The 21,658-nt window shown below is 33.2% G+C and overlaps 1 protein-coding gene across 7 annotated transcripts in view; it reads right to left on the reverse strand.

Moving 5' to 3' along the window:
- Positions 1–21,658, reverse strand: part of LOC106460917 (serine/threonine kinase SAD-1-like) — a 109,572-nt gene that overhangs the window by 19,906 nt on the left and 68,008 nt on the right. For 3 of the 7 annotated variants that reach the window (XR_002610884.1, XR_002610883.1, XM_022387722.1), the window contains exons 6-12: positions 19,565–19,711; positions 16,630–16,664; positions 12,737–12,788; positions 10,495–10,607; positions 8,880–8,992; positions 4,249–4,306; positions 2,258–2,317 (exon numbers count right to left, since the gene is read on the reverse strand). Coding sequence is in view for 5 of the 7 variants with exons in the window: in XM_022387722.1 (XP_022243430.1) it covers positions 2,258–2,317; positions 4,249–4,306; positions 8,880–8,992; positions 10,495–10,607; positions 12,737–12,788; positions 16,630–16,664; positions 19,565–19,711 (578 nt within the window). In the remaining 2 variants the exon portion in view is untranslated. The remainder of the gene's footprint in view (positions 1–2,257; positions 2,318–4,248; positions 4,307–8,879; positions 8,993–10,494; positions 10,608–12,736; positions 12,789–16,629; positions 16,665–19,564; positions 19,712–21,658) is intronic. The other 4 variants (XM_022387723.1, XM_022387724.1, XM_022387726.1 and 1 more) reach the window with 4 other exon arrangements.

A 21,658-nucleotide genomic window follows, 5' to 3' on the forward strand; every position in this document is an offset into this window, starting at 1 on the left:
AAAGATACATTTGTTTTCAATTTTCAATTTAATTTTTGAGTTTTTGAAAATTTATTTTATGTGCCAACAAATGATTATACTGTGAAGCAGTTGGTGCTACTGCTCCAACAAGTGATTTCCAGGGTTGGTTTAGCCATCTGACACATAAAATAGAGTATCTTCTTCTGCACACTGCAGGTGTAAGATTCAATACCATAACTGCTGGGGTCAGAACTAGATTCAATCAGACCTGGTGTTGATAGTCATTCTTGGATGTAGTATAGGGGCTGTAGTTAACCTACACACCTCACAGGATAAGTATTCTACTATAGAATTTAGCAGAACTACCTTCAAATTGTCTTCATAATTAAGTATTTGTTGTTTTCTTTTAATTCACCAATAGTAACTTTGTATTTTAATAACTTATGCCATAATTTGGACCTTGATTGAGCTAAGCCTGGCACTGACCAGAATTGTTACCCATTTCAGTATCTAAGACCAGAACCTAGATTTCAAGATCATTTATGTTTTTTCTTCTGACTGTATACCTGTAATAGTAGAGATCTGATATTAATGACAGAGCATTTGTTTAAAAGGTCACTGAACTGGAGGACTTGACCCATATACCAATTGGTGTAGAGTTTGCAAAGGCAGTGGCAAGATTTCCAGTCCTTATTCTGATATATTACAGTCTGGCTGTGGCAATTATTGCTTCTGTTGGTAGGACAATTGACCATAAGGAAATATCACCTTGAATGCAACATCTTTGTTAAGATTAGATGGTTTACGGAGTGTCAAGTTGTGAAATGATGCTGTTGTTGGATAAATATGTCAAGAATATGGGGTCCTAAAGTAAAAGCAGCTACATGTTCAGGTGCTGAGTGCACTGAAAGCTGACCAGGTCAATAGGCACAAGTAGAAGAAAGCTACCAACAAAACAGCCAGAGCAGCAATATTAGTTCTGCTTGGACAACCCCAGTGGCCTAATTCAATAGACTTAGGACTGAGAGAGCTTCTCCAGAAGCCACAGATCTCACCATGGATACACTGGCCAATTAATTACACCATTGTGAGACCCAGACAGTATTCTAGAATGTGTGTAAACTTTAAATTTTGGCTTTTGTTATTGTTCTTAAAAGCTATCTGACTTATTTATAATGATATGTATCTGATTTGATTATGTATCAGATGTTGAGTTTGGCATAATATTTGTTTGATATGCAGTATAAGTTCATGGGTTCTGCATGATCACAATGGACCCACATTAAAAGAACCAGCTAAAGAGAGAGAGATGAAGAGAGTTGTGATATTTTCTTGTGTAAACCTAAGTAACTTATAATACTTTGCTCATCTTTTATATTGTGTAGTTCCAAGGTTTTTGTTATTGCCCACCTATAAACGTGATCTCATGTGTTGTCTCACTAGCTACTAAAATAAAACAGGACAGCTAAGTATATACAAAACTAGATTCAGTTAAGTCTGTGTATAAAAATATTTGCCATGACAAACATGATTGTCAAAAGCCCAATTAAGCTGCTAGTTGAGCTACTTATAATAAAAAAAAACTTGATTATTGACAGTTCTGTCCTCCCATATGACAATTAGACTAGTAACGTCACAAGATCAACCTATTGATCACAAAATGGAAATAGCCTAAGTTGACGGGGGGGGGGGTATATTGAATGCCTTGTTTACCATACAATGAACATGAATTCGTTTACTCCAAGTACCATTGTTACCACAGTCAAAATGCATTACTTATCAAATGAAGTAAAGTCTTATTTGTATTATTTGTTACGTTTATGTACTTTCATAATATGAGACATATTTTCACCAAATCGTTATAAAACTTATAAAAAAAAACTCCCAAAGTGCATATACTTTAATATCATACTCAGTTGCCTTGTTAATTTTGTAGAACTCATTATACATTCAGTGTAAAGGCTAAACAAATATACTCCTCTGATAGACATTGGGTAAGAAAGCAAAAACAAACAACTATATACCTAATCCCAGTTCAGAAGAAATTCAATAAACACATTTTATTTTGCACCTAGGGTACAACTCTTACTTCGTATTGTATAAAATTTTGTTAATTCCCAAACACGTTATTAGACATATATAAAATATCGTAACAATTAACTTTGTACTGCCACTAGATAGTGCAAGGCTACATTAAAATGCTATTCATTGACAAAATACTTTAGTGATGAAAATTTGGCTATTTTAAAAATTAACATCACAATTTTACAAATGTATATAAGCCCGATTTACTTACCTATGAGGAAACCGTCTAGAAGTTAAAGGAGACCCGTCACTTAACATATCAAAAGAGTATCTAGGGAAGAAAAGGTAAGCTACGGGGTACAAAGGACTTAGGCATATCATTATATTTTCTATTTTTTTTAGATAAGTTGGAAAACTTTAAAAATTTAAATTTTTTTGATAGGGAAACTTCCGTATTGATGAGCCACAGGAATGGAATACTCAGCTTAACAAGGCTTAAGACGTACACTAAGCCAAACTAAATGTACTCTTCTAGGTTTTGGTCTCACTCCAAAGCTCATCCACATAGAAGTTTTCTTTATTAATGTGTGAGATGAAAGGGACGAGATATCGTATTAACAGAAATTTCTGTACTATTTTTTTATATCTAAAAAAATAAAAATATATTCAAATGATCTTTGCCTACATTTATTTTCAAAACTAGAGTACTTGTTACCAACTAGAATTCGCAAGTTTTAATATACTTTAATATTGTAATTTTTTTTTTACCAAGTTATTCTTATATTTGTTTATTGACTGAAAGAGAAGCCCTTAGAAGACTTATGTCTAGATAAAATAGTAATAAAAGCAAATTTAAACCTAGTTTTTACCTTCGAGTTGGTTTTTAAGAATATTCACTAAAATAAATTAAAGAATATTTTTTTTATTCAGTTCGCTTTCTACTTTTCTATTTTACTTACTTATTGTCAGATTTTTAAATCTTAAGAGAACTTTTGGTGGTAAAAAATGGTTATATAAATATATATTTATTTATTTTTAGTTTTTTTTTACTTTATTACCATGTAAAGTCAAATTGTAAGAACACTTATGTATGTTTCAAAATTAGTGAGCTTCATTCATCTGACACAAGATAGAAATAAAACGCCAAGCACCAAATTCCATTCATTCCAACATCATATTTACCATAGAACACGAAAACAATAAACAGTTATCTTTACTTAACCACAAAATTATTAGATCGGACACACAGTTTAAAACCAAAATTCACCACACGAACACACATACTGGCCTCTACATACCCTGGAATTCCACTCATGACACCACACAAAAAAATCAATACACTTAAAAACCTCATAAACACAGCCACAAGACTCTGTTCAACGGACTACATAAATGAAGAAATTAACCACATAAAGCATTCCTTTATTCACACCAATAAATTCCCACCAGCTATTGTTGAAAAACTCTTCAACATTCCCCACAACAAAACTCAACTCACGAACAAAATTGATACTAACAAACCCAACAACAGTACATTACACTGCAGTTTACATTTTGTTCCTGAAACCAGCTCAATAATTATACACACTTGGACAAAACTAGCCATTAAATACAATATTTCTGTCAACGTCAAATTCTCACAAACACCCAGCCCTAAATTAAAATCGTTACTAAACAAAGATTATTTACAATCACACAATACCAACGTCATTTACAAAATAACATGCAATAACTGCCAAGAATTCTACATTGGAGAAACCTGATGATGACAAAAACCTTGTCGAAACGTTGTACATTTGCTGTTATGTTAAACTTATATTGAAGTTTTTCTTCATTACCGATTCAAGCCGTCTCCAGCCATTATTGTATATATATATATATATATATATATCCGTGTGAGTGAAAATTACCTGTACCTGATGATGACAAAACCTTGTCGAAACGTTGTACATTTGCTGTTATGTTAAACTTATATTAAAGTTTTTCTTCATTACCCATTCAAGCCGTCTCCAGCCATTATTAGTCTCAAAGTGGGTTCCTCGTCATCGAATATTGAATAAAGCTCTTGTGAATACATATAATAATCATATTATAGTTACTTAGTTCCTGTATTTAGACATTTTTAGGAAGGAAACATGGATACCCTTTAGCATTAAGTGACTTTTAATAGGACTCAATTAAACCCTAGTGATTCAAAACCAGCCAGGGAATAAAAAAAAATCAACAAACTCTAGTATACTGAACCACAAAATAATCTCTTACCTAGGTCCTGACCGTCCATTTACTTGGCAGGTATCTACCCTTTTTCTCGGGGGATCAGCTAAGAACATGAATAAAAATAGTCATTAATCTTTTCAACTTCCTATAATTAGACTTAAGAATTACTGAAGAATGTGCAAAAATGAGGGTTGTGTTCTTCTTTTTCAGCATGTTAGGATTCATTAACATGACCCCTCCCCACTCTCACTTCAACAACAAAATCACTTGGCTATTGATAAAGTGTGGTACTACTGTAATATAGAAAACATTGCTGTAACACGTCGTCACATGGTTACTGTGACAGGAGCAGCTAGGTGAAACTATTTAATTCGTCTACATGCTGCCTAAAACTTTCTTTAAAAGAGTATACTGTTTATGTTTTAGATAAAATGACTCAATGAGCTAATGCCAAAATATAGTAATTTCAACCATTCAAAATCTTTAGTACCCAGTTGTTACAAGTTCTTTGGTGCTTAATATATTTTATACTGACATATTTGTTCATTTAAACAGCACAGTATTTTGTCATATAAATTGCTGGGTTTACGAACAATGAAAATGAATGCAAAGTAATTGAAATTTTCGTTAAAATCTTACGTTAAGTGAAATAAAAATGTGATTATATATCATACCAGTTTGGGTGCCTGTTATACACTCTAGATGCCGTATTTCTTATTTTATTACTTAAAAAAAGAGTCACTTGTAAGATAAACGCTGTACAAAATATACTCATATCAGTGAGAGTTGCAACTGGTTAGAAAGTAATCTATACAATCCACCCTTCAGAAGCTCTAAGACCAATATTTGTAAAGTATGGAACACAAACTCGTAAAAACGTATATCGACACCAAAATCACAGAAGTACTGAGGTCAAACATGTGCAACACTGTAACTGGGTTGTGTGTTATCACTGGATGCATTAGTTACGATTAGTGCTTTAGCGGGTCTGCGGAAGAAAACTTCTTTAGAGATTACAAAGTTGGTCTTTGATTTTGAGCTGATAGACTAAGGGTAAAGTAGCTAGTCAACAGTATCCACTGCCAACTCTTCGGATACTCTAATCGGATAGTGAGATTTGACCATCTCTCTTATGATGCAACCATGGCTCGAAAATGCGATTTTGCGGTTGCGGTACGGAAACTTTGAACTCTCGGAACTAAGAACTAGGCGTGCCCTATAAAGAGAGGAGAAGTAAACCATTTTAAGTGTTATCTTGAGCTAGTTGCCTTTTTTATGCTTGCACTGTGTCGCTACCAACCAATAATATGAAATCAGTGGTTCAGTGCATGTCCAAAAATATCCAATGGATGGTCAGTGGGTAGAGAGAGATGATCTTATCAATCAGCAATATGGGAATAATGGCTTATGGCATATCAAAAAATATCTGAATGTGTTAGAAAAGAACGATGACTGACTGGGCGGATGGTCCACCTACACTTCAAACCGTGAATGAGCTTATGTCATGCAAGTGGAGTCACTTATTCGGAGATAAAAGTTGTACTTGTCTCGGAAATGACATAGTGTGAACAGACCCATTCACGTTGGGAACACGCTGCAATCGTACTGACTGATACGAGTTCATAACATTCGATGAAGATTTTGGAGGTGTTTGTTTTTGTGTTTTGTTCATAGCAAAACCACATCGGGCTATCTGCTGTATCCACCGAGGGGAATCGAATCCCTTATTTTAGCATTGTAAATCCGTAGACTTACCACTGTCCTACCGGGTGAAATTTTGGAAGCAACGACTAGAAAAAAACATTCCAGCAATATAAATATCATGAAACATATTCCAGATATACTGTTTATTATACTTCTTATAAAAAAAACTCAAGTTCTGAATAAGTTTGTTACAGAAAACATGTTATCAATACTTTGTGTCCCTTATTTAGTTCCCTACACGCGTCTTAATTGTCATTTGGAACTGACGGTATCCATTTTCACGCATAGTTTTCTCTTTAAAAAATCTACCATTTTCACACTAATGTTAAATATATTTGCAACCTAGAAGTTATAAGAAAATCACCGATAACGTTAGGCCCTCGAGATGATAATGACAACCCTGGTTTAAAGAGTCTCGCTCATCGCGGAGATAGATGAATCTACTGATGGAGAAGTACCACTATTTATTTTACGTTTCAACAGATTGATATATATCAATTAATTTATGTTTCTGCTTTTTTATTTCTGTCGTTATTTTTTCGCCTCTTTTTGTATGTGAAATCAGTTTTTGGTGTCGGATGTGCATTACTGCAAGTACATGAACGCCTATAAGTATATTTAGATTGGTAAATTGTGTGGATCGTTAAGAAATAATTTTCTACTTTCAAAAACTATTTTCTTTAATATTATTCGTTATAATGCTTAAAATATTTTCGAATATTATTATTTTATTATTAATTTTAAGTTTAAGAAGATTAATTTTCATCTTTAGTTCAGTATATGGATGTAGTCCTTTAAGCTGGTTGAACTTCCTGAGATGTTATTATTGTTATAAGTATCGTTAATATAATTTAATCATTATATGTTTAATCTTATATTGATTTTTGATACTATTTTTCTTTATTTTTTGTGTAGAACTGCTTGCTTCATTAATTTATAAGTTAAGTTTCAGTTTTGATTTATGTAGTTTGCTTAATTTTGAACAGAAGTGATTAACCATATGTTTGTACTTGCGCAAACATTCGTTTTGTAACCAATCGTAGAACGACATTTTGTCAATGCGTTAATCAAGAAAGAGTTGTGTTGTCTTCGTTGATTAGAAGACATCGAGATTAGCCAATGAAAGTAAGTTTTGGAAAAAAAACACTTATATTACTGTTCCATAATATGTATAATAACTGAAAATATAATCTCACAAAAAAGCTTAGTTAAGTTTCGTGGAATGTAAACTCATGCTAAAAAACTGTTAAAAACAAAGGAACATCAATATTCGGGAGTATGTATCTGAAATTAAATTGCTTTAATTAAGCAAGTCGTTTAGTAAAAGCTGAAAGAAATATTTATATAGTTTAATAACAAACTTGTATCCACTCAGTAGGTGGCGCAAGTATTGAATAGAGGGAGAGGCAGAACTTCAATAAAGAGCAGTTTTTTTTTTTACGTTCCCTTTTTTTACAACAATTTACAAGTAAAAGGGAAATAGTGTTAGGAAGGGTTCATGGCGTATGTATTAGCTGGAAAACTTATTTATAAACAACTTTTGTTTTTGTGCGTCGGTATTCATGTGAATAAAGTATAAATCATTTTTACTTTCAGCATGAGTTTGAAAGAAATAACACCGAACATTGGCGTGATCGACTAAATTATTTTTAGCCACGCCCTTTCTCTGATGTGACATAAAGAAACATTTTTAGCTATGGTACCAACACGCATATATACTGTAGTTGACGATACTAATAACATTATATCTATTAGACTAGTTATACTAATAAACTGAGCACAAACAAAACAGTTGATAAATGCTTATTGAATTACAAATTAAGAGAGGGTTAAATAACGAAAGCTTCTTGGTGCACTTTGATTTTAATAAGGCTTCAGGTTTTATGTTAATTAGGCATACAAAATACTGTTTGTTGTTATGCATATATCTGGCAGCCAATTTTAATCAACATAAAAGCACTACTGAGAAAAAATACAACAAGCATCCTAAAGCTAAAAAACTAAACTTGCTAAAAAAACATAAATATGTTTATGTAGTAGAGATACAAAAAAAAATATATTTCATAACCATTAATTACTAGGTTTACAGAGGGTTCAGTACGTTATATTAAAACGATTGTGAATACGCAAATGAGAAAGTTACGTGACAACCACAGCTGATATAAAATTGCGGTGGAACTGAATGTATCATAACTATTATCTGGCATTTCTTAGTTAGTGTATGCCACCGAAAATTGATCGCATTAGGGAAGGGTACGTAACAGCCTTTTCATACGTATAATGCTCATACACTCTGATCATAACGATGTGTTCAGATCTAGGGTTTAGAATGTCCAAGATGGTGATATGCCTTGTACTTAATGATATTGGAAAACAAAGGAATACTGATCAACTTGAGGCAGCAGAACCATCCAGAACGAGGCCTGTAACAAGTCGTACACCAGGAGTGTTAAGTAAGGAGCAGTGTTCCTTATCAGTTGAGAACACACGAACACAAAGGTCAGTGGCAAATGTTTTTCAAGTGATCTATGCAACATAATCAAGAAGGATTTCTATCTGTAAAAGCGAAACAAATCACGTATACATAAACTGCTTCCACGACATATTAGTTCAACCATCGCCTACATCAGACAGATGGAGAATAAAACGGGTATCCATGCTATTCTATACGAAGGCATATCAATCACGTCGCTAGACGTAGCGCTTTTGAATTTCTATATGATAGGACTATTGAACACTAGACGGATCATGGAAAGCTGCAAAGAGTTGTAGTGTGCTTTTCACGTGACAGACGTACGACGGAGCCTTTTGCAATGGAAATTACGACGTAGAACTATTCATCGGACATGGCGACATGACGTGATGAGGTTCGAAAATTGTTTTAATATAACGTACTCAATCTCTGTATTTTCAAAGACATTATTCTAGAAATAAACAGCTCACATATTACGAAATCAGAAACCGTCACATACATATACCTGACTCTGAACGGTTTCTGATGATTATTTCAGTTTCGTCTTCATAAGCTGGCTTCCGCCTTTTTCGGTCTAGCAGCAAGAAGTATATAACCTTTTCCGTGTTATGACTGTGAAAGAGGAAAATGAAAGGCAAGGAATTTTATAACTAGGTTGCCATGATCTGGCAGATTTTGTTTTGCTAATAGTATATTATTCACGTTGTAAGTAAGGAAATTGCACAAAGTAAGAAAACCGTTATATAGCAGTCTCAACGTTCCAATAATCTAAGAATTTACAGAATACGTAAAAAGAATTGAATTAAATTTTTTTCGCGATAAGTGTTCCACTTTTACTTTTCTTCTAATGTTAGTTAGCTAAGATCATCGATCACACGAATGTTCCTTTCTCAGTCCCAATACTATTAATCTCATACCTTTACTTTGGTGTTGTGTTGGTTTGTAGATCAAGCTAGACCTTGTAGTTAGCGTGCCGGACTGAGGTTCCGTGATTCACGTCCCGTTACCACCAAAAATAAAAAATAAAATAAAAAGAACGCGCTCTGCACTTTGTGCCTATGGATGCTTTATAAGAGTGACAGTAAAATCCCAATATTTGGGCTGAAAAGAGTAGCCCAAGAGATAGTAGTGGGTGGTGTTGACCAGATGCCTTCCCTGTAGGTTATCACTTCAAAATTAGGGAAGACTAGGGCTGATCGCCCTCGTGTAGTTTTGTGTGAAATCCAACAAAACAAACAGAAATTCACGCAAACATACACAAGGGCTTTCCGGGCTAGCTGTCCTTAATTTTGAACTGATAACTAGAGGGAAAGCCTACTGAACCGCAGCCATCACTAACTCTGGTTTACTCTTATCGAATAGTGGGACTTGATCGTCTCTCTATAACTCACTCACTGCCACAAAGTGTGCAGCGCAATTTTTCCTGCAATGGATCGCGAACTCTGAGCTCTCAGATTCACAGTCCGTTACGTTAATTACTAGGCTACACCCAGTCCTTTTGCTTTAACATGCACAGATCATACTAACTGTTACGTTTTGTCAAAATATGGTACTGTACTATGACTTGTGTACCCCCTAAATCTTAACAACGGCAAAATCAAAGCAAATTCGAGTAAGTTCCTTTTACGAAATCCCATCTGTGTATCTATACATATTATATATTCTCGAATATACTCATGTGATAACACCAATAATTTTTGTCACAATAAGTATGGCGAATCTACAAATAAGGTGTTTTTTCATGTCGAATAGATATTTAAAACACAAGGTTTACAGAATATTTTTGTGAAAGATCAAATTTATCTTTGCTGTTTTTATCTGACATTAATGATAAGAAAGGCTGTAATAACAATTACCGAAGTAATTACAGTAATGACGGTTTGAGAAATGTGCACTTCTTCTACCTTGTTTGACCCTTTGTGTCTGTGTTCAGCACTGTACTAACCTTAATAAATTTCATCAACACAGACCATAGAATGACAGTTCTACACATTTTCTTCAAATAACAGGAAAAAAATTCGACTTACATTGGTCTAATTTAAAGTACTCCTGTATTCAGTAAAACCAACTGATACGTTTCCAAAAATATTATCAAAATTTCCTTTTACAAGTACCTCTCACTGAGAAGTTCCTGAAGTAATTTCTCCTTATCTTTGAAACACCCTAATGACGTCATACTGGCTAGTACATCCGGGTCCAGATCATCAAATGATGGAATAATATGAGTCTAGAGATAGGAATTTAGTACAGATTAATTATTTCTTTCCGAAAAAGTTGTGTTGAAATGAATGATATAGAATCATTACGATTATACTGTTTATGGATATAGTTTTCACGTAGTTTAAGTAATAATTATTATGTTTTAAAGTTTTCTTACCTGCTGATTCTAAAATTATTTTATCGATTTTAATAAGATATGAGCATTAAAATCTGACCTTCTATAAATCTGTAGATAAACAAGGGCTAGAGGAAGGAGACTTTTACAAATTTTGAAAGTAACACTGAAAAATTAAAAACGAAAAATAATGCATATGTTGTGATGAATAAAAGATTATCATGCACGTATTTGTGAGTCTTAACGAAACTATACGGATACGTTCTGTTGATAGGAGTATGATCTTTAATTAGAGAATGAGTAGGCACGCTCATTACACCTTTTTCAAAATGTTTTTCGTCTTGGAGGTTTTTTTTTGCGTATTTCAATTAGATTCTACTCAAAATAATTACTACTAGTATAATGTGAAACAAAATACTTTCTCCAACATTGTGACTGTAGTGGGACACTCAGAATACAGGTAAGGTTATTAACTAGTTACAAAAAAAACGGGTTGACACCCCACTTCTCCATGCAGAAGCTTTTCTACAGCCTTGTTATAACTTTAAATCTATTCAGTAATATGCAGACATATGTTGTCTGTTGGTAGTTTTAAAATTTATTTGCTATAAAACGGGCATTTCAAATTATTAGTAACAATAAATAAAAATACAACGAAAAATAAAAGGGCATTTTCATTAAATTCTTTATTTCGAGAAATACTATATATTTTCCATATATTATTCGAATATTTTAATGGTTGCCACAGTTTCTTAACTTGTGTTACTGCTTGATCAATCACTTATGTACACATCATATACTTTCTTTAATAGGTATAACTAACTAACTTACGTACACATTACATCATTTCTTTAAGATGTATAACTCAATAATTTATTTACACATTAAATCCTTTCTTTAACAAGTATAACTCAATAATTTATTTACATATTACATCACTTATTTAAGATGTATAACTCAGTAATTTATTAACAAACTATATCTTTTCTTTAACATGTATTAGCTTAAGGATTTATGTACACATACATCCTTTCTTTAACATGTATAACTTAATAACTTATGTACACATGCATCCTTTCATTAACATGTATAACTTAATAACTTATGTACACATGCATCCTTTCTTTAACATGTATAACTTAATAACTTATGTACACATGCATCCTTTCATTTAACATGTATAACTTAATAACTTATGTACACATGCATCCTTTCTTAACATGTATAACTCACTAACTTACACACACACGACATTGTTTTTAAGGTGTATAACTTAATAATTATATATATATAATTTATGCACACATTACCATTAAATCCTGTCTTTAACATGTATAACTCAATAATTTATTTACACATTATATAATTTCTATAAGATGTATAACTTAATAATTTGTTTACACATTAAATCATTTCTTGAACAAGTATAACTTAATAACTTATTTACATATTACATCATTTCTTTAAGACGTATAACTCAATAATTTGTTCACAAATTAAATCCTTTCTTTAACATGTATAACTTAAGGATCTATGTACACATACATCCTTTTTTTAACATGTATAATTTAATAACTTATTTACACACGCATCCTTTCTTTAAGATGTATAATTTAATAACTTATGTACACATGCATCCTTTCTTTAAGATGTATAACTCAATAACTTATGTACACATGCCTCCTTTCTTTAAGATGTATGACTCAATAATCTATTTACACATTAAATACTTCCTTTAAAATGTATAACTCAATAATTTATTTACACATTAAATACTTTCTTTTACATGTATAACTCAATAATTTATTTACACATTAAATACTTTCTTTTACATGTATAACTTCATGATTTATGAGCAGATTATATTCTTTTTTTCACATATATAACTTGTATTTTATTGTTAGGTTGAAATAGGTTTTGGTACATTCGTTCTATTTCATAAAAACTACGGTCTTCAGGTATTAATTATTTCTTAAATACAGAACTTAGTGTTTTTTTTCTATGATATAAGAATTTCCTACCTGAACTACCTCTCTCATGGGTAATTCCTGATCCAGATCGGTCTTACTTCCCCTGAAACGAGAATATAATCTTCATATTTTGAAAGAAACTTTAAACACATATTCTCAAGAAATGTAAGGCAGTGCTTCTTAAATCGTCATCACGGTTTATACCTTTTTACAACAATAATAGTTTTAAGTTCACATATTCCTGTGAACTTAAAACTATTATTGTTGTAAAAAAGTATAAACATATTCCAGTTTATACCTTTTTACAACAATAATAGTTTCAATTTCGTTGGAATATGTTTATACCATTTTAGTTAGAACAAGCACTGAGAATAATGATAAAGTTTTGTTCTATACATCTACATGTTGAAAAAAGAACAAAAAACATTGAAACCAAAGTTTAATGCAATCATCGGGGTAAAACAAATACCGAACTTCAAACCCTCGCTTAAAGACTGCACTGGACGAACGGAAAAATCTCCATCAGTCGAAAGATGAAAACTTCAAGTAGTGGGAGATGCAAATACAACATCATACAAAGAAGTACGCATGCTCATAGGTCTTTCAGATTTGTTTTATGTAACATCGTAGGAATACAGATTTTCAAATAATGATATAAGATAATTCGTTTAAATAGGCAAAGCATAGAAAAACGATTTGACTTAGAAACTGTAATTCAATAAATCACAGCGTAAATGTATTTCGCCCGAAACTTTGCTATGCGAATCTCAGAATCAAGTAACATAACGTGCTCGTTTCAACAGAGATGTTAAAAACTACAAGACGCAATATTTCGTTCTACTTCGATTTCACTGTCGTATTGTTTCACAACACATGACAACCAGAAACAATATTGTGGCAAATGGTGCAGTTGCTGTATTCCAAAAGCACTATTTAAGGTCTCTCTGACGTACAAATGTCGAAATACAGTTATTTGTAAAAAATTACGTTTGTAAACGAAGTATAACTGGTACATGATATATAACATGTTCTATTTTTCTACAAATTACTTATGATCTTGAGAATTTAACACTAAGTGCTTAGTATGTAAGGACGGGCTGGAAAAAAATGGCCGAACATATCATGTGTTGCTCATCATAGTCTCAAAACTCTCTTATAACAATCTAAGAGATTTTTATAAATACCTAACTTAAGTTTTCATGGTTTTCAAAAGCTATCAAGACCTTCAGTTTAGCCAAAAATATCGCTAAAACAGAGAACCGGCGAGTAACGTAACAGCCAAATGTTCTGTTGATTATTCTGATTCTGACGTCAGAAGGGCTAGCTCAACAATGCTTGAACTTAATGCGATGACTTTGTTTGTTTGAAGTTAAGCACAAAGCTACACAATGTGCTATCTGTGCTCTGCCCACCACGGATATCGAAACCCGGTTTCTAGGGTTGTAAGTCCGCAAACATACCGCTATGCTACTGATGGGCTGCGATGATTTACACACAAAAATGTTGCATTTTAACTTGGGGAGTGTAGAAGCAGTATAGCGTTTCACTAACTTCAACATATCATGCCCATCAAAATAACTCATCACGCCAGGCTAAAACTGCTGCCTTCATAGCGACTGTCATTCATTAGAAAATATTCATTGGTGTTGTTTAAAAAAAGAGGGGGGGGGGAACAAGTATGAACATTTTTTCTTTTAAAGAATAAGGATGATGTAGGGATGGCAATGCCAAAAAGTACAGAAACAAGGTAGGAATGAATACACAAAACCATACAAAAATCCCTACATAATTAGCCACTGAGTCAATGTTAAAAGCTTATGGGAATTAGCCATTGTAAGACTTTATAGCATTATTCAGTTTAAATGCTTTTACTGAAACCTGAATTCGTGGAAATGAAAGGAATTCAACATTTATTTGTAGATAAGAGTATATCTTGGAAAGATATGACTACTTATGTACAGAGTTTTGTGTATTCATCCCTAACACGTTTCTGTACTTTTGGACATTGCCATCCTTACATCAAACTTATTTTTTTCACAACTTTTTTTATTACTTATCAATAAGAACTTCTGATTAAAAGTAGCGAATAGTGCATAATAATAATATTTTAACCACACTATATCTGCTATAACCAATCCACTACCGACGAAGCCTTTCGCTCAACAGCAGGGTTCTTCATGACGGCTGCTGAGAACGACGAATACATATTTCAAAAGTTGAGACGCTATTTATAATAGTAAACCGCTTGACAACAAACGTTACGGTGTGAACTGGATTAAGTTGATGAAATGTAATTTTTCATTATATTTATTTATGTCATAACACATCAGAATTGGCTTAAATATTTTTTAACATTATATTATTTATTTATTTAACGCCATATATAATTCACTATTATGTTATTGGATTAATCTGCCTCGCGAATCAGCAAACTAATCTTATTAATCATGGAGCAGATGAAGCAACCGTATCACTAATGTTAGCTTAAACTTCTTGGGATAACCATGCAAAAAGTATTATGTTTTGTTAAGAAGTTTTCCTACTAAAGTATTAATACTTACATATTAATCTGAGGAAATAAATGTCTTATTCCAGTAAATTCCATTATTTATCACTCATATTGAAATAACCTTAGAGAGTGAGCATTTTTGGGGTGAACTCAGTGGTGAGAATTTACAACTTGTATATGGATACGAATTGTCATTATACAAGCATAGTTCATTGCGTTGCACCAGAAACTGCATGGTATATGCAAAGCCAGTAATATCAGTACATTAGCAGATGTCCGTTGAAACAATTCAACGGTAATTTTCATAAAAATAGTGATGAATAGACATAAAATGTGCAGTCAACCAAATCCTTCGGTTCGGAGTGTATATGCAATATGATTGTCTAGTGGGCCGTTTACAACCGTCTTTATATCATTCCATGTGTATTTCAATAAGGATAATCGCATTGCGTTTGTTTTTAGCAAAGAAGACTGACAGCAATGCTCTGTTGGCAAAAATGTTTGGTTTTCGATGCAATTGATGCATCCAGCACAATAGAGCACTCAAGTTTGCTAAGTAGCTGTGGGGATTTCTTTTTCCGTTGGATGCCATTGTTTCTTGTCATTTTACTGAGCACAAGTAAAGACTGCTACCAAAATGAGCGCTTTTTTTTACCAGTTTTCATTTTTATTCAATTCAAATAAATTTATTCGACATGGTATAATCAAATCATGAAAAAAACATAAACCAAACAACAACAGATCTATACTAAAACATGTCCCTCTCTTTATGTGTTTTTCGTTCATGCTGCTATTTTCGAAATATTTCTTTCAGTCAATCGACGGAGGAAGTCTCGTTTTTTTGTGTTTTTTCGTGAAATTCCCCCACAAAAATAAACATTTTTGGTTCTTAATAAATTTTTCTTAAATTGACCGTTCAGCACATACGAAGACTGACGAATCAGTGTTGATATCAATGTGGAATTTTAGGAATTGCAAACAAACAAACAAACAAAACTAATAATTTGCCTTTAATGTACTCTTAAAAATGGATTTTGATATATAATTTTTTTTGTCTATGATTAACCGTTCAGGAGGTACCGAGCGTGACAGACAGAAAGACATTTGGCTATTATATACATACATATATAGAAAACCCGATTATTTTACAAGATCTCCTATTGAAATCTGTTGTCAAAATATCAACTGATTCTACAAAAAACGAATTAACTAGCACTGCTATCAATTCACTTTTGTGGAACAAAAGCGATAACTTATGTCAAGTATGTGTAATGAAGTGACAAAATTATTTTCTCAAACTTTATTTCTAACGATTTACTTTATTAAAATGAAACTCGTTTCTGTTTCCGTTTGATCAAACTGTGAAGCAGAAATGTTCCATTTTTCTAGTTCTGTACAAACTATCTTTCTAAAGTATGTGTAGACTGTTACTTACGCCATTGTCCAAGGGTGCCTAAGGACGTCAGCCAACTGAAAGAACAAGAGAAAAGTTGTTTTAATGACCTTTCGATTTGTTTTTCCGTGAATTACAATGTATCAGCCACAATAAAGAATGTCTAGACGAGGGTTCCCGAAAGTGTTCTATTTCAACAGTAAATAAAACCAAAATCAAGAGCAACAAATATCTTTATTTCCTGCTTTTGAAGTACGTATGTCATGTTGTGTTGTAGCCTACAGAGCGCATAATTCTTCTCGTGATTCATGGCATGCGCACGTTTTACTGATGTCACGACAGTACAAATTGCAACGTCATTTTACTGTCTACTGACTGACTGACAGACAACACACTATTGTATAGTCGTGCGAGAGGTTGAAACAGGTGAGCCCTCCAGGCGCTGTGTTTCATGGTTCTATACTGTGGATTTTCATCTGCAATCGGCGCTCTGATTGCTGAAATATATAAGACTTAAATATATTAAATTATTTCATTCGTGTTGGATTTGTATTCCATATATCAACGATTCCAAACTGAAGACATATACTATTACCAGTTCCACTTAGTCTACGGATGATAATACTTGTAAAGCTTAATCCTGTAAATTATTCTAAAGTTAAATTACCTGAAGTCGTGTTCAAACGATCTTATAAATTTCTTACTGACCAAGATGATTTTTGGCAAGAAAAGACAGTTCGGACACAACCGTAGTGGCCATCATGCGATTTTATTTGAATTTTGTTATGAATACCATTCTAATCATAGGTGTCAGATAGAGGGTGGTGTCACAGGAACCATCTCATATACAGGGTTCAGCACCCACCTCGCCCTTCCCCACACATAAATTTCGATAGGTTTCGTATGGGTCAACATATAAGTATCATCAAATATATCTAAGAGAATAACAAGAATGATATTTTTTCCACATTTTGCTTCCTACGTCTTCACTACCTTTCGTTAACATAATATTATTTCGTTGATTTTTTTTTTTTGGAATTGGAACATCATCAAGCGACACATACGCTTCGATGTCTTCGATATCCACCCACTCACTCGCCCATTTATCTCCAATAGATTCTGGCACTAGATGTTAAAACTGTAGTTCTTATTGCATTCTCTAAAGAGTATCACTTATATCCACATCTGTAAAGCAATATTAAGTTGAAAAAAAAATAGCTTACAACTATTTCAAATTATTAGATATGAAATGAATTTTAGTGCCAATACAGATTTAATGTACCCCGCGCATTTCAGTGACACTTCGACCTTTACTTTTATGAGTTACTTTACTACCTTTTTGTGAATCAAGAAAGTAATACCGGGACCGATCTTTGTAATTCTGTAATCAGTTTTTATTCTAACAAATACGTTGTAAAGAGTTTTTCTGTAAAACTTTTTTTATGGATTGATTAAATTAACGCTTTTGAATTTTCATATAGTTGTTGGTATTACTATTGTTTTATTAGTGCAAAGCTGCACAATGGGCTATCTGCATTCTGTGTACAGCGGGATATCGAACCCAAGGTTTTAGCTTTGAAAGCCCGAAAACTTACCAATGACCCAACGACGGATCTTTTAATATGAAAAATGGGTGGCTCGGCGTTAAGCTAGAGAGCATGTAGCACTAAAATTCAGGGTTCGATCCCTGTGATGGGCACAGTCAGCCATTGTGCAGCTTTGTCTTAGTAACAAAAAATCATAGCTTGAAAAACGTAACAGAAATATATTTGAAACATCAAAAAACATTTATGAACCTGATGCGAAATTATAACTACTAAATATATAATGAATTTTAATTATTACCTTTATGAGTAGTTAAACGTTCATATATGTGTTGATTTGTTACTCGCGTTTTTCCTGTTGTGCATGGATTGCGCCCCGTTACCGCAATAAAAAAATAATTGTACTCCCCACTTCAGAGCCGCGGGTGCGTTATAAGAGTGCCGATCGAATCTCACTATTCGATTAGAGTAGCCCACAAGTTGGTGGTGGGTGATTTTGAATAGCCACTATTGCTGTATTCTATCTCTTGAAAATTAGGGACGGCTAGCGAAGATAGCCCTCGAGTTGCTTTGCGCGGAATTCAACAAAAAGAAGTGAGAGAGAGACTTTTTTTAGAGACTTGCCATTTTTAGATTTTATTTTTTATTTACATTTTTTTTTCAAAACTCCATAGTAAAATAACAATATAAGCTAAGCGCAAATGTTTGCTGCAGAGGCGTCGCTAGGTGCTTAAAAGATTTGGGGCTCGGGCCCATAGGTGCGGGAATTTTTCGCGTTTCAGTATGATATCGATCATGTTTTTTTATCCTGATTTTTCAACCCACCAACTGGGGGATTCGGGGCACTGTCAAATAGAATCGGGACATGGGCCCTGTGTGTGCCAGCGCCTAGCGACTCCTCTGGTTTACTGCATTATAAGCTTCTTATTCCAAACTATAATTCTTAATCCATTGTTCTTTAGATTCAGATTGTAGTCTAGTGGTTAGGTTGTTGGGCTAGCGACGCAAGGAATCCAGAATTTGAGACGTGATGTCACCGAACACCCTCTGCTCTTTAGGCGATGGGCGTATTATAGATGTAGCATTCAATCCTGCTATTTGGTTCAAAAATCTAGGCAAAGCCCTTATGGCAGTGGGTGTCACTGTCTGGCTGCCTTTCCTCTGGTCAGTAATTCAAAATTAGAGTCCTGAACCCTAAAGGTCTTTGATATGGACATTTAACCTATGAAAGGTGTTATTTAGGTTGAAAGTTCCAATGTATATTTGAATGTAATATTAGTGAACTAACCCAATTATCCATAGGACATAATACAAATATTATCATAAGTAAGAGAATAATATTTTTTTCACATTTCGGTAAAATAAAATTTAAATGCATACGATGTAAAACGATTCTCAACATCTGTTTTAGATAACTAAACGATTTCTCTTACCTTCATTCTCTTTTCGGGATTTACTTCAATCATTCCTCTAAGAAGGTCCTGGCACTCTGGAGGTACAAAGTGGGGAATATGGAACACTCCTCGTTTCACCTTTTCTAGAAGCTGGCGAAGATTATCATCGTCAAACGGTAAGGCACCCTTTGAAAACATTAGATCACAGGGTAACTGTAGTATCTCGGTTGTCAGTATGAGCCAGTTTTATTCACAATAAAAATCACAATCCACGTTTAAAAAATAAACAATTGAATCAGTTTAATTTTCTTCGTAAATACATACATACTTTTTTTTCCATTCATTTTGAAATAAATCGTGTCTTCCTCCTGATGGTTTCCCAGGGTTTATAATGCTAAAATTCTGGATTCGAACACCGCAATGAGAGGTAGGGGTCGGCACAGTATGGATAACTAAGTATGTAGCTTTGCGCTTAACAACAACCTTCTGACTAAATATCTATCACTAGGTGCAGTCGGAGTGAAAGCCTGGCATATTTTTTATGACTAGGATGGTAGTCACTCAAAAGGATTTAAACTAAATTATAATTTACTTCCTTTTTTAATATATCACCACCTTGTGAGTAGAATGGCTGAAGCGAGTCATAGTACTGAAACATTTCTATTCAACTGAGTAGGCGTACGACTGACAGTAGGTCTATTTAAAAAGGTATGATTAGATATTCTAAGAATTGACGGATGACGTAATATTGCGCATGCGCATTTATTTTTTCGATTAAAAACTGGATAAAGTAACACTGAAAAAAAGTTTGGGCTCGCAAAAGATACACCTTTATTTTGCATGTGCAAAATTTTAGTGGTTAATATTTAGGGATTTAACTACTACAGATCGGACAGACATACAGCTAAACGACAAAGTAAACGTTTTAACAAAAGTTTTTTCTCATGTCTGTGTTTAACTCCGTATTACTTCCGTTTTAATAACTGGAATGCATCACAGCATAAACAAGCATATGAATGATTTTAACCATCAAAATTAGAGTCATGTTCTTAAGAATAATTTTTCATCCTCATCACAATTTGACGACACGCAGACACGTATCCTCAGAAATATAATTAAACTCGTCCACCTACACAAAAGCAGTAATAATGACTTAAATTCACCGGGCAATAAAAATAACAACAAAAATTCTCTGCTACTAGAGAAAATGCAATTGTTTCTAGGTAATTTGACGATGCTGATTCTAAAAATCATGTTGAAAATTACTAGTCACCTCTAGTTTTCGAGTTATGATAGATTTATTAACAATATTCTTATATATTGTGATAATAACTTTTTCTTTAATAACTTTATTTATTCATTGAAAATTGCATTTAATAATGTTCAAAAACAATACATAATAGCAATACCAGTTTAAAGAAGCAATGAGTATAATAATATTATATAATGAAAATACATTCAGACTACGTTCAAAACTTTCATCATGATATTATTTTTTTGTTACAAAATATCTGCTTGACTTGTTGCGCCTTTTGTGTATGTTCTCAGTTTCACGCTGTAAGAACCAACAGTAACCTCCCATCATCGCAGGATTCCATCATCCTTGATATCACTATTCCATTGTAGAAATATTTTGATGGAAGCATCATCATGCTCATCTCTCATCTAGATGATTTGGAAAGAATTATAAATGGGAGTGTAAAAGTGCATCTTTAGTGATATCCTAGACTCCATTTTCCTTTAGTTCTCGAGCATATCATCAATCTCACAATATAGTTTTCCTCTCTGTGATTTCCTAAGAAATTTTGGACAATCAGTTTGAATGATTTCCACGCAGAAAGTTCTTTCTGATTGAGTACTGTTTCAGAATCATCATCCATGAGTATTTTCCGAATCTGTGTCCCGCCAAAGATAACTTTTTTCATTTTTGATTCACTTATTTTTGGAAACTGAAACCATTACCATCTCTGCTTATTCCTTTTAAAAAATTCTTCATGAGTCCCAGTTTAATATGAAGTGGTACAGAAACACATTTTGAGGATTCACTAAAGGTTGATACTCGATATTCTGTTTCCCTGGTATGTAATTCTCTCTCACTGGCCATTCCTTCTTTTGAAGTGATTTTATCATTTC

The sequence above is a fragment of the Limulus polyphemus genome, unplaced genomic scaffold (assembly GCF_000517525.1).
Source record: "Limulus polyphemus unplaced genomic scaffold, Limulus_polyphemus-2.1.2 Scaffold863, whole genome shotgun sequence".
NCBI classification, from domain to species: Eukaryota; Metazoa; Arthropoda; class Merostomata; order Xiphosura; family Limulidae; genus Limulus; species Limulus polyphemus.